Raw genomic sequence first — 14,944 nt, forward strand, 5'->3', positions numbered from 1 at the left:
GTTGGACTAACGTTCCTGCTCGACTGCCCCGTTTTAGTTAACAGGCTACAGATAAAAAGCTTGTTCATCGCTCAGTAAGCCCCGCCCACTATCACCAGGGCAAATAACATGAGAGAGGGTTAACACTAGCTAGTTCATCATTCAGCAAGTCCCGCCCACTATCAACAGAGCAATGAACATAGCGTGTCACTTCCTTCTCTGGGTGTGGTCTTGCCAAATGATGATTGAAGTTCGAGGTTGTCCCCGTCGTCTCCTCGATAGTCAGTGGCGTGCACAGATAGACACGAGGCGGTGCTCAAGCACCTGCCCCTCTGCCCTCTGTCCAAAAAAGTGCCCTTTTGAATTTTTTTTTTTACAGTTTACTGAGGCCAATGTCGACATGATCTTTTAGAAAAGCCGCGGCATTAAAAGCGTGTGTGAAAATAATGTCCCGATGTGTGCCCCCTCCGTACACACACCGGACCGCTGTCTCTCTTGCTCTGTCACGTGAACAAGCGTGCAGTGCATTCAATGTGAGGTTGCAGCAGCATAGCGTCCTGGAAGCCACGGCCTTGTCGTAGCGCAGACAACACATCGGGCAGTCAGTCAGCTCTTCCCCTGCCCCACCAGCCAGGTAACACATGAATCGAGTGAAAATGTATTGTTTGCCCTCTAAGCCCAAGCTGTAATTATTTTGTCGTGAAGTAGCCCGTCGCATACAGAAACAACTGCACATAAGTATTATATTTTTTGCTAGACCATTTTCAGATTTAGGAAAACAAAAATTTATTTTTCTATTTTGTTCAACCAGAGATTCCTGGCAAAGTCAAAAAGCCTTGATGTAATAAATTAACATTAAGTGGTTGTTTTACATCTTTAAAAACTAAAACGGGTCATTGGCGACCCGAACACAAGAGGAGGGTTAAATCTCAGACTTTTATAATAAGGTGTTCCACATGCGCAAAAAAGTGCCCTTTTTCCCCCCCAGAGCACTTGCCCCCCAAAATGTCGGTGCACGCCACTGTCGATAGTTCTTCTACATATGGAACTGTAGCACTGCATTTTTTTCCCACTGCACGAGAAGTCTGTAGAAGCAAAGTGGACGATCCTAGGGGCGTCTCTCCAGGCATTTTAGCACCATTAACGTTAGTTTGTTCTTGAACATGACGTACGAACAGGTGAATGTGCATTCTCTTCTCTTGCACGAAATTAGAATAAAAATTAATGTACACTACCGTTCAAAAGTTTGGGGTCACTTTGAAATGTCCTTATTTTTGAAAGAAAAGCACTGTTCTTTTCAATGAAGATCACTTTAAACTAATCAGAAATCCACTCTATACATTGCTAATGTGGTAAATGACTATTCTAGCTGCAAATGTCTGGTTTTTGGTGCAATATCTCCATAGGTGTATAGAGGCCCATTTCCAGCAACTCTCACTCCAGTGTTCTAATGGTACAATGTGTTTGCTCATTGCCTCAGAAGGCTAATGGATGATTAGAAAACCCTTGTACAATCATGTTAGCACAGCTGAAAACAGTTGAGCTCTTTAGAGAAGCTATAAAACTGACCTTCCTTTGAGCAGATTGAGTTTCTGGAGCATCACATTTGTGGGGTCGATTAAATGCTCAAAATGGCCAGAAAAATGTCTCGACTATATTTTCTATTCATTTTACAACTTATGGTGGGAAATAAAAGTGTGACTTTTCATGGAAAACACAAAATTGTCTGGGTGACCCCAAACTTTTGAACGGTAGTGTAGATATAAATATCTTATGCCAAATTATTATGGCATGTCGCAAAAAATAAAGGAAAAAATCAGAGTCCTCGTCTCCAATTTACATGTCCGAATGCAGTTAATGCGTGGGTCTGAGTCAAGTCACGAGTCCTTCAAATTAGGGCATAAGTTCTGGACTCGAGTACTACAAGCCTGCTTCAAATACAAAGTAATTGTCGAGTCATGTGACTCCTGAATCGCTGGTCAAAGAAGGAAAAAGCTGAGGGAGTGCCGAGTGTCTTACCTGCTCGAAGCGGGGCAGTTTCCACATGGAAGGTGGTTTCTCCATGGGGCGACTCTTGCGGAGGAGGGTGGTACGGGTGTCCTGGATTCTTGCAAGCTGACTCTGTGAGAAAGAAACAAGGCAGGAAGAAATATAACCTGATAAATCAGAGAAGGCTGGGTGATGTAGCATGATATCTCACTGCATTACATCATGAGAGTATCCTAAAGGCTGATGATAGACAGGACAACTGTTTGGGCAGTGTTGTTGGGCAATTGCGCTTCGATACTTTTCCGTTGAGATTGGGCAAAATAATTTCTATCTGAACCATTTTGATCATTTTGGGCAACTTTTTAAGATCATCCAATCAGAGTGCTAGGAGTGAATCATGTGACCATCTGAGAGCTTCTGAAATTTTCAACAAAGATGGTGGCGTCTCAACGGCAGTGGAGCGACGAAACAGAGAGACAACTTATATCTTTTTTTAATACCGGTAAGTTGTTATGTGTAAACCCAAAGTGATGAATTTACCTCAGGAAATGCTTAGAAAACCAACAGATGTCTATTTTTATGCGCTCAGGTTGAAATTAAGACATCGATTTATTTCAGCCAAGTCTAAACTGCCATTAGCGAACCATCGCTCCATAGAGACTGAATGGGATTTAGCTAACTAGCAGTGGTTTTTGCTAACATAGTTAACTGAAAGTTATCATTAGCTATGTAGTGATAACGTTAGCTCTCTTGCATCAAGTTAAAAGTGATGGGCGGCTCATGATTTTTTTTTTGTGAGTTGTAATAGAGATTGTCTAACTTATTGTCTGATCTAAAAATAGGCGTATTGGATGCTCACTGGCCATGCTGTGAAAATTATGCATGCAGATGCTCATCAAAGTTTCCAAACCTGTCATTTCTTAACTCTTGAATATTTTCTATCGTGAATACTATCATTAAAAAGCTTATAATCTCTGCTTTTGAAATAAATGTATCTCATTAAAATCTGTTCAGTACTTTGGGAGTAACGGCAGGTTGAAGTTGGCACAACAGAGTAAAAACTCTCTGCTCGCTGGATGTCAGGAAACTGCCGGTGCTTTTCTTTCTGAGTCACGGGAAAGGGTCAGGCTCTCCTCTCTCTCTCTTCAGATTGGTTTCTGACTGGATTACTCGTCAATATAGATCAGATAACTTTTATAGGGATGCTCTCTCGCTCTCACTGTTTCTGATGAAGTATTCAGCAAAATCTTCCATCACCTACACTACCGTTCAAAAGTTTGGGGTCACCCAGACAATTTTGTGTTTTCCATGAAAAGTCGCACTTTTATTTACCACCATAAGTTGTAAAATGAATAGAAAATATAGTCAAGACATTTTTCTGGCCATTTTGAGCATTTAATCGACCCCACAAATGTGATGCTCCAGAAACTCAATCTGCTCAAAGGAAGGTCAGTTTTATAGCTTCTCTAAAGAGCTCAACTGTTTTCAGCTGTGCTAGCATGATTGTACAAGGGTTTTCTAATCATCCATTAGCCTTCTGAGGCAATGAGCAAACACATTGTACCATTAGAACACTGGAGTGAGAGTTGCTGGAAATGGGCCTCTATACACCTATGGAGATATTGCACCAAAAACCAGACATTTGCAGCTAGAATAGTCATTTACCACATTAGCAATGTATAGAGTGGATTTCTGATTAGTTTAAAGTGATCTTCATTGAAAAGAACAGTGCTTTTCTTTCAAAAATAAGGACATTTCAAAGTGACCCCAAACTTTTGAACGGTAGTGTAGTTTTGATGTTATGGTTCACGGGAGACTTTGAAGTGAGTTTTCATAGCTTTACCTACTTATTTTTTTCAAATCAAACTGGTTCCTGTAAATAAATAACTATTTTAGAATATAACTGGAGTTGTTTTGATGAAAAATATAGAGATCTTAGTGGTCAGAATGATATTTTTAAAAAATGGAAGTCAGAAACGCGAGTGTCAATTTCAGTTCAATTAATTGGAATTGTTTATTGGATGTGGCTCAGACAGTTTTTTCGAGGTTCGCCTTGAAAGCTGTGAATATTATCATTTATACTCTTTAATATAAACACTAGTAGGCCCTACTTCTGAGAAATACAAAGGCCTACAGAGCACAAAGAGGGGATTAGAAATAATGTCTTATTACTTTTTTATTGAGTGTAACGATTTAATGGTTTAACCTAATTAGCATAATTAATGCTAATTAAATACTAATTTGCATAATTTGTTTTTAGTAATTTTTAAAAAAATTTGTATTCAGTATACAACCATCTATGTGCCTGCCAATTTCCATGTAAATATCTTGAAAAAAAAAGTTATTAAGAAAAAACATTTGATCTCATTGGTTAATGAGGCCCATTTTGGACCATGTGATCCTCATACAGAATATTACGGCAGTTTTCTAAAAATTAAGCCATTTTTTCAATCTTTGATTTGTAATATCTCAAGAACGGATAAACATATTAATTCTGTAAAAAGTATGTTGTTCTGCATTCAATTCTGAATTCAGTGAGCGCAGTTTCAAGCAATTTGGACTGAATTTGTATTTTCACCTGATATGCCTACTAAAAGTGACAAAAGTGACAGCCGCAAATGTTTCAGTGTCCATCTTTGTGGTGTCCGTTTCCCTGGAAATAGATTTGCTCTTCTCTGATTGGTTGTTGCTGATTGGCTGTTGCCCTAATTAGTTGCCCTGTGTCTCACCTGGTTACCCGTTGCCGGTGACGTTGCCCGAAAAGTTGCCCCGTGTATCATCACCTTAAAATCCTGGCCAACACAAGTTCTTCTTAAAAGCTGACTGAACAATCAGAACCAATTGTACCAATCTTTTTCCCATTTTCATTCTTTTTTTATTTTTAAAAGTGATTGATTTGTAGCCTATAGATACTGCTGTTTTAAACAATAATAATAAGTTGCACTGCATTGTGATTATCTGTGTACTCTTTGTCCTTTTTTCTTTTCCAGGTGCTTTTTAAAGATTTTAATTAAAAAATTATGTTCTTAATCTTTCAAATGTCTTTGTTGCCTGTGTGTTTGTAAAGCTCTTTACAATGACCTCAGTGTCTAAAAGGAGCTATGTAAATAAACCTGCCATACCTTAAAGCTGTACAGCCTTTCCATTTCATAAAATCGGTGAAATTTAGTTCTCTCTGAAATTTGGTCATTGTGATATATGTTTATTTCTGTAATCTCATCTCATCTCATTATCTCTAGCCGCTTTATCCTTCTACAGGGTCGCAGGCAAGCTGGAGCCTATCCCAGCTGACTACGGGCGAAAGGCAGGGTACACCCTGGACAAGTCGCCAGGTCATCACAGGGCTGACATGTAGACACAGACAACCATTCACACTCACATTCACACCTACGCTCAATTTAGAGTCACCAGTTAACCTAACCTGCATGTCTTTGGACTGTGGGGGAAACCGGAGCACCCGGAGGAAACCCACGCGGACACAGGGAGAACATGCAAACTCCACACAGAAAGGCCCTCGCCGACCCCAGGGCTCGAACCCAGGACCTTCTTGCTGTGAGGCGACAGCGCTAACCACTACACCACTGTGCCGCCCATTATTTCTGTAATATCTCACAAAATATCAGGCCATTCTGTGGTTGGGAAGTTATTTAATTTGACGGGATTAAAGCAAATAATGTGTGTGAAATTGCTCGCGTTGCGCAGTCAAGCAGATAGAGGAAGTCCATGTGTGTGTGCGCATCTACAGGTTTACCTTTGACTGTACACTGACAGTTCCATCATTCTGTCGCTAAACGAACAGCTGATCACACCGAGGTGCTCGCTGACCGCTGATATTTATTAGTTTGGTCCTGCATTTCCTTTCCTTCGTATATAACATAACGTCTTTTCTTCTCGCTTTCCGTTACTGTAGTCGGTCTTTCACGTCTCATTCGTGCACTCACGTCCTCCATTTTTCTCTCCTGCCTTGCGCGAACGGGGAAAGCCCACCATGTGATGCATGACGTAGTATCTTGAATTGGGTCATGGTGAAGCAGGAAAAAATAGCAGCAAATTTTGGGCCACGTGGCTCTGTTCTGTTTTTAAAAAACTAATAAAATTGGAAGTCTGTGATTTCGAATTCAGTAGCTTTCAGTCCACTAAACAAAAATAATTGGGTGTTGGGGAAAATTCTTTTTATGACCTACACTTGAAAAATCCGAAAGGCAGTCTACCTTTAATATACTTCAAGAATCTAACCCCTATTTTATTCTTGGTGCTGTAACTGCAATGTCTTGCACAAGTATTCACCCCCCAATGCTGTAAAACTACTATACTAAATTAGTTCTTGTTCTGGTGCTCAGTTAAAGTGTCAAGTGATCTCAAAGCAAACAGCATGACGAAGACCATAAAGCTATCAAAACAAGTTCTGGAAAAGTATTAATTAGGGTTTGGTTATGAAAAATATCCCAAACTGTGAACATCCCACACAGCGCAGTTGATTCCATTATTTAAAAAAAAAGCAAAGAACGTGGCATAACCATCACTTTGCCTGGAGCCATAAAAGAGAAGCAAACACTTCAGTATTATGGGTTATTTTGCATGTATATGGAAATGTTCAAAGGGTGTGAATACTTATGCAAGTTGCTATATTTGAGATGTCGTTATCATTGTATATTGAAAATAGATGTCATGATATTACCTTCTTATTCTGGTGCTCCAGCAGCGCTCGGTCTTTGGCCTGTTGCTCCTCCAGCCATTTGCGTCCGTACCTGTACTCCAACAGCGACGCGATCGGAGTTGAAGGCCTGCAGACGATAAATAACAGATCGTACCATCCTCTCATCCTTCCTTTATTAACTTTATGCCCATCTACCCGTAAGCGACATCTTATGCCACGCCACAGCTGAGTAATTGGAGCCTGTGATATATCTTAATTATGATCTCTGGTAAGATGCCGATCTTGGCTCCACCCCCTGCTGTTCATTTTATTGCATCATTAGTACACACCACATGTCTCAGTGAGCATGAGATAAACATCTTGATGACTTTGGACAGAAACGGCAAAGAAAGCTCCAGGCCACAGATGGAAAATGCTGCCAAATACTGGCTAAAAAAGGTGTGTTTGTTTGCTGCTATGTTTTTGTTGTTGTTGTTGTTGTTGCCGCCCTCAACTCTTTGGTGTGTACTGTTAGGAACAGGTGGAACACTGGGAGAACGGTTTTTCACACGGAGATGAAGGTTTCTATAACATCTAATCAATAAAGAATAAAACATTCTAAGACATGCTGCTAGAGGAAAATATTCAATTACAGGATGATCAAATAATTTCCTATAACATGACATCCGAAAGTGTTTTATTCCTTTTATATACACTGCACCAACACTGAGCTTTTTATTCATTAAAGAATGACACAACATACTTTTAAAAAAAAAATCTGTTTAGAATTACATTTAATGTTCTGGAATATCCACTAAATACATCATTTCCTGTTCTGACTTATATTATTAACAGCTATAAATCAGTTTATTATTAGTCTTAGATGATGTCGCATATAAATCCCGATGAAGTAGGCGTCACTACTGAAACTACCGTATCACATTAAAATTTCTGACCAATCAGAAATGAGAATTCAGCAGCAAGTACAAAAAATATATATTATTCCATCCACATTCACTCTGACTGGCTAAACTACTACAAGGATATCAGCTCATATACTGTGAGTAGAGAAAAACAAAATGGCGGAGCGTGTTGCTGAACCAACCGAGGACGAAATAAAAACTACTCGAAAACAAAACAGCAAAAAATGCAAAAAAAAAGCAAGAAAATATGGGATAACAATATCCGGTGGTCAGAACATATCTTGTTTTTTCAAGAATGATTATTATCGCATTTTTCACAAATTGCTCCTGTCATTTCGTCGGTTTGTTTACATTCTAAGCGGAAATTCTTTTGTCAGACGTTTTGTATAAAGTTTTTATTGATCAAATTTGTAAAAAATAAAAATAAAAATGCTCTGTTTCTCAAAATCCAGTGAATGTGGATAGAATAAAACAGTTATTCCACTCAATCTCATCGTACATGGATCATAGCCAACTCAGTGCTACGCGCCTCGTCAGATATCAGCTCATGTACGACTCGATTTCATGGAATAACTGTTAAATGTTTTATCTTAGCCAGCAGGGTTTTCCCTACTTTCCACCCATCACCCATGTCTTTTTTTTCTTTTACAGTTCATCTGCTAGTTGTCATGATCTTGACCACTGCATTATTCCTGGGGGGTTGTCAGGATTTGGGGATTGTGACATCAAAAATATTCCATCAATCAAAAGGACAGATTCTTTAGGAAACAAAAAAAAATGGTTCTACAACTTCACTGTAAATAACCATTTTTGGCGATATTATATTCTAAGAAATAAAGATTCCACTTAGTGCTTTAAAGAGTTCTTTGTTTACTGTTTTTCTGATGGTCGACTTAAAGTTAAAAATATGGGATAAAAATATTCGATGGTCAGAACGTATCTTTTTTTATTTTATTTTTCAAGAATTATTATCACATTTTTCATAAATTGCTCCTGTCATTTCGCCGCTTTGTTTACATTCTAAGCGGAAATTACTTTGTTGGACGTTTTGTATAAAGTTTTTATTGATCAAATTTGCAAAAAAATTAAAATGCTTGATTTTGTGGAATAACTTAATGATAACATGAACCTTGAAGACATTTTAATAATAATAATAATAATAATAATAATAATAATATACAGTACAACATGCACAACATTATTTAATTTCCAACAATTCAACAACATGCAGCAAAAACAGCAGTGTGAATATTTAATTAGTTAGATCATAATTTTATTTTGCTATACAACAGTATATCTGTTGCTTTTATAAATATATTGTTTAATGGGGAAAAAATAAATTCAATATTCTGCAAATAACAGTGGAGTCAATTCATGTTACGAAGCAAAACAAAGATTGCTGTGATATTTGCGATCTATGCACAAGAACGTATCGTTACAATCCTGATATTTTCCTTCCTGTTTATTGCCCAGCCCTGTTTTTCATCCCCCGGCATATAATGTGACGGGATACAGCCATCGCTCTGTCCGTCAGTAAGCATTTTAGTTTCTGGAGCATAACTCAAAACTATTAGGAATTTTTTTCACGAAACCTGACAGTTATGTTAAGTGACTTGAGGAGTCACCTTTTGACATTTTGGGATTTCTGTGATTTTTAATTTTCCCGTATTTCCATGGCAACCAATTCAACTTAGGAAAATTCGGAGTGGGGTTTCATGTGGGGGCCGGGGGGGACACGTCATCTCCTGATGACTCTTGTTACTAAATATTTTAAATGGCTCAAAGGGCAACGTCCAGTGCTAAGCTGAATTTTACAATGAGCATGTCAGTAACTTAGATTTTCCTCCGTGTGTGTGTGTGTGTGTGTGTGTGTGTGTGTGAGCACGTTTCTATTATACATGTGTATATGCGGCATGTATATTGTGTATTCTGCATTATACATGTAGAGCGTGCGAGTAAATACGGTAGGGGTGACACTCTGCTCGCACTGTAGTGCTGCCTCATTAGGGCTGACCTTGGCATTGGTGAGGAGCATTTGATGGATAGAGAACAGGACCAAACAAGTCCCTGAGGAGCCATGATCTTATCTTTTATTGCTCCATCCCTTCCTCCAGACTGAACAGACACACGCCGGCTGCTCTCACACCCCATGCATCAAGCGTGGAATAAATCTGACACAGAGTAATGTGTATGTGTGTGTGTGTGTGTGAGAGAGAGAGAGAGAGAGAGAGAGAGAGAGCGAGGTCATGTGTGTTATTATTTTTGAATAATTCAGCGCCACTGCAACACCTATGTGTTAGAGGAGGAAAAAGTAAGAGTAGTTTTATAGAGAGAGGGAGCTCGAGGCAGCGTTCACTCTACTCGCTGCTCTGATTACCCTGCTTTTGCTCTAACTACAACCCTCGTGGTGTACTGTATCTCTGCACATATTCAGTCAGATGTCTTCCTTTGTCGATTTCTTTCCAAAAACACACCCGTCCCCTAAACCAGGGGTTCTCAACCTTTTCTGCTCTGAGGCCCACCTATTCATACTTGTAACGAGTCGGGGCCCATTAAAAAAGATCCCCAATTATTTTGGTTCATCTATTCTATTAGAATCTAATAACCTATTGTAACGTGCATTAATGGGATGCAAGATCACTTCCTGTTACAGATAGGAGCCCAGGAATTAAATAAATGCAATAAAAAACAAACTGTTTTTAATTGCAGGTATTGTATGGATGTAAAACTGTATGGATGTGCCAGAAGCTGAACCATGCATGCGGGTCATTCTCAGTCAAAAACGATTAATGATCCAAAAGTGGGGCGGCACGGTGGTGTAGTGGTTAGCGCTGTCGCCTCACAGCAAGAAGGTCCGGGTTCGAGGCCCGTGGCCGGCGAGGGCCTTTCTGTGTGGAGTTTGCATGTTCTCCCCGTGTCCGCGTGGGTTTCCTCCGGGTGCTCCGGTTTCCCCCACAGTCCAAAGACATGCAGGTTAGGTTAACTGGTGACTCTAAATTGAGCGTAGGTGTGAATGTGAGTGTGAATGGTTGTCTGTGTCTATGTGTCAGCCCTGTGATGACCTGGCGACTTGTCCAGGCTGTACCCCGCCTTTCGCCCGTAGTCAGCTGGGATAGGCTCCAGCTTGCCTGCGACCCTGTAGAACAGGATAAAGCGGCTAGAGATAATGAGATGAATGAGATGAGATCCAAAAGTGGAGTCTGGTCCATTAACACAATAACTTATTGCCATGTTTGTGTTCAGCAAACAAGCAAGTTATTAAAACCAAGGACGCTCAAAAGACATGGATATAGAAAGCACTTAATGGGATTAGATCCTTACATGCTAACAAAGAAGGATTTTCCTATGAAAGAAAAATTTACTCACTAAATTTGACATTAGTAGAATTAATTTTGATCCTATTGTAGCTGGAACTAAATACAACCCCGATTCCAAAAAAGTTGGGACAAAGTACAAATTGTAAATAAAAACGGAATGCAATGATGTGGAAGTTTCAAAATTCCATTTTTATTCAGAATAGAACATAGATGACATATCAAATGTTTAAACTGAGAAAATGTATCATTTAAAGAGAAAAATTAGGTGATTTTAAATTTCATGACAACAACACATCTCAAAAAAGTTGGGACAAGGCCATGTTTACCACTGTGAGACATCCCCTTTTCTCTTTACAACAGTCTGTAAACGTCTGGGGACTGAGGAGACAAGTTGCTCAAGTTTAGGGACAGGAATGTTAACCCATTCTTGTCTAATGTAGGATTCTAGTTGCTCAACTGTCTTAGGTCTTTTTTGTCGTATCTTCCGTTTTATGATGCGCCAAATGTTTTCTATGGGTGAAAGATCTGGACTGCAGGCTGGCCAGTTCAGTACCCGGACCCTTCTTCTATGCAGACATGATGCTGTAATTGATGCAGTATGTGGTTTGGCATTGTCATGTTGGAAAATGCAAGGTCTTCCCTGAAAGAGACGTCGTCTGGATGGGAACATATGTTGCTCTAGAACCTGGATATACCTTTCAGCATTGATGGTGTCTTTCCATATGTGTAAGCTGCCCATGCCACACGCACTAATGCAACCCCATACCATCAGAGATGCAGGCTTCTGAACTGAGCGCCGATAACAACTTGGGTCGTCCTTCTCCTCTTTAGTCCGAATGACACGGCGTCCCTGAGTTCCATAAAGAACTTCAAATTTTGATTCGTCTGACCACAGAACAGTTTTCCACTTTGCCACAGTCCATTTTAAATGAGCCTTGGCCCAGAGAAGACGTCTGCGCTTCTGGATCATGTTTAGATACGGCTTCTTCTTTGAACTATAGAGTTTTAGCTGGCAACGGCGGATGGCACGGTGAATTGTGTTCACAGATAATGTTCTCTGGAAATATTCCTGAGCCCATTTTGTGATTTCCAATACAGAAGCATGCCTGTATGTGATGCAGTGCCGTCTAAGGGCCCAAAGATCACGGGCACCCAGTATGGTTTTCCGGCCTTGACCCTTATGCACAGAGATTCTTCCAGATTCTCTGAATCTTTTGATGATATTATGCACTGTAGATGATGATATGTTCAAACTCTTTGTAATTTTACACTGTCGAACTCCTTTCTGATATTGCTCCACTATTTGTCGGCGCAGAATTAGGGGGATTGGTGATCCTCTTCCCATCTTTACTTCTGAGAGCCGCTGCCACTCCAAGATGCTCTTTTTATACCCAGTCATGTTAACGACCTATTGCCAATTGACCTAATGAGTTGCAATTTGGTCCTCCAGCTGTTCCTTTTTTATACCTTTAACTTTTCCAGCCTCTTATTGCCCCTGTCCCAACTTTTTTGAGATGTGTTGCTGTCATGAAATTTCAAATGAGCCAATATTTGGCATGAAATTTCAAAATGTCTCACTTTTGACATTTGATATGTTGTCTGTGTTCTATTGTGAATACAATATCAGTTTTTGAGATTTGTAAATTATTGCATTCCGTTTTTATTTACAATTTGTACTTTGTCCCAACTTTTTTGGAATCGGGGTTGTACAAAGACAACAGGCGACAGCGCTAACCACTACACCACCGTGCTGCCCTTAGTCTTTTGTATTTGTAATTATTTGTATCTGTACATGCACGACCCCACCAGCTCTGCTGATCAACTTATCACCTTTAAATAAAATGATTCATTCATTCATTCATTCTGAGTAGGAAAATTATCCATCCGTTGAGTTCCCCGACATCTCAAACTACCTGGCAGACATCGTTCTACACGGACACAGAGATGAAAACCTGGAAGAGCATGGAGGAGTGCAACTTTTTAAATGTGGCTGGGTTAAAGATCTAGTTATCAGGACACTACAAGATAAATCCTGTATCATTTATGCACAGCTAAGTAGGAGTTTCTGGGCTTTTGTATGCGTCTTTGAGAAGGTTGCTAGGGCACTTGAGTTTTAGTATCGGGTGTGAACAAACCCCAGTGGCTCGATTCTCAATCCTCCCTGCTCTTCTCTTCCAGCAGACATCACAGATCCATATACTGTAATTTACCCACAAATGTATTTATTTATTCAGCCCGCTGCACTCTCTCTCTCTCTCTGTATATGTGTGCACGTGGGTTAAATGTGACAAAATAAAGGCTTGTTCTTCTTAATTTACCCACAAATTTATTCAACTTGAAATGTATACGGCAAACCAGATACCGGATTTGAGACACTACGACATCCTGAACTATTTAGTATTTGGCTTCAAACTTGGAAAAATTTTGCAGCTAACTAGATGGGGCTTCAAATGGCAGCCCGGTGGTTGAGAAACACTGCCCTAAACCACTCGTATCTTTCAGTCTCCAGACTCGGAGGACATCCCAGAAGGACTTTTACACACTACAAACACCCATTTGACCTGGGTCTCCAGACAGCATACTGATAATATGTATAGTGAAGCAGTTCCCATGATAACCATCTGGTGTCTTATGTTCAGAGCTGAAGAAAGTATATGTATGTAAGAAAAAACTATTAGCGTGGGTTTGTATGCTTGTGGTGTCCTTATGGACCAACGTTCCAGCTAGGTTGTATTCCCGCCTCGTGCGCAGTCTTTCCGGGAGAGACTCCGGATCTTGTCAGTGCTTACTAAAGTGCTTGCTGATGAATAGATTTTCACTGTAGCACTTTCACCGAGTACTAATTTGCCCTTTCCACCAACTAGTAACTAAACAATGAGTGCTGGCTTTTATTATTTGTGAATCAAAATGAGATCTATTCGTAATGTAGTGTAGCAATCATTTCTCTTTTACAGCGTCTTGCAAAAGTATTCATCCCCCTTGGTGTTTGTCATGTTTTGTCGTATTACAAGCTGGAGTTAAAATGGATTTTGGGGGGTTAGCATCATTTCATTTACACATCATGCCTACCACTCGAAAGGTGCCAATTGTTTTTTTTTTTATAATTGTGACACAAACAATAATTAAGATGAACCCCCCCCAAGAAATCTGGAGTGTGCACAGGTATTCACCTCCCCAAAGTCAATACTTTGTAGAGCTACCTTTTGCTGCAATTACAGCTGCAAGTCTCTTGGAGTATGTCTCTATTAGGTTAGCACATCTAGCCACTGGGGTTTTTGCCCATTCCTCAAGGCGAAACTGCTCCAACTCCTTCAAGTTAGATGGGTTGTGTTGGTGTACAGCAATCTTCAAGTTATGCCACAGGTTCTCAATTGGATTGAAGTCTGGGCTTTGACTAGGCCATTCCAAGACATTTAAATGTTTCCCTTTAAACCACTCCAGTGTATGTTTAGGGTCACTGTCCTGCTGGAACGTGAACCTTCGTCCCAGTCTCAAACCTCTGGCTGACTCAAACAGGTTTTCCTCCAGAATTGCCCTATATTTAGTGCCATCCATCTTTCCTTCAGTCCTGACTGTCTTTCAAGGAGAATGAAAAAATAGCTTCAATGAGGCTGGAGCTCATACCGGCCACTGTTGCTGTGCGTGGGTTCAAAATCCGATCACTCCTATAGGAGGAGTAGCGATTTTTGTGAAATTGCATATGACCCCTGTGCAGCCACATCCATGGCAGGTGGCACCACCTGGTGAACAACTCTTGTTGGAATATGTCTTTAGAGTCTTCTGGGTGAGTTTCAGTGAAAACATCCTCGCAGTTTACGAACAGTAGTGTTTGGTGTGATGAGTCACTCAAAATTTTCAAATGCCCATAAAATGTTAAATATGACAGGTGGCGCCACCATCTTGACAACTTTCATACCAACCTGGGGAACATTCCATATGAGTTTGATCAAAATCTGATCACTCCTGTAGGAGGAGTAGCGATTTCCATGAAATTGCATCTGACCCCGCTGTAGCCTCATCCATGGTAGGTGGCGCCACCTGGTGAATAGTTCTTGTTGGAATGTCTTTAGAGTCTTCTGGGTGAGTTTCAGTGAAAACGT

At 40.1% G+C, this 14,944-nt stretch overlaps 1 protein-coding gene across 1 annotated transcript in view; it reads right to left on the reverse strand.

The window, feature by feature from the left end:
- Nucleotides 1-14,944, reverse strand: part of cfap77 (cilia and flagella associated protein 77) — a 55,721-nt gene that overhangs the window by 4,544 nt on the left and 36,233 nt on the right. Inside the window, exons 5-6 of the mRNA XM_060906732.1 lie at nt 6,647-6,752; nt 1,999-2,100 (exon numbers count right to left, since the gene is read on the reverse strand). Of these exons, the coding sequence (XP_060762715.1) occupies nt 1,999-2,100; nt 6,647-6,752 (208 nt within the window). The remainder of the gene's footprint in view (nt 1-1,998; nt 2,101-6,646; nt 6,753-14,944) is intronic.

This window comes from Neoarius graeffei, chromosome 24, assembly GCF_027579695.1.
Source record: "Neoarius graeffei isolate fNeoGra1 chromosome 24, fNeoGra1.pri, whole genome shotgun sequence".
NCBI lineage: Eukaryota > Metazoa > Chordata > Actinopteri > Siluriformes > Ariidae > Neoarius > Neoarius graeffei.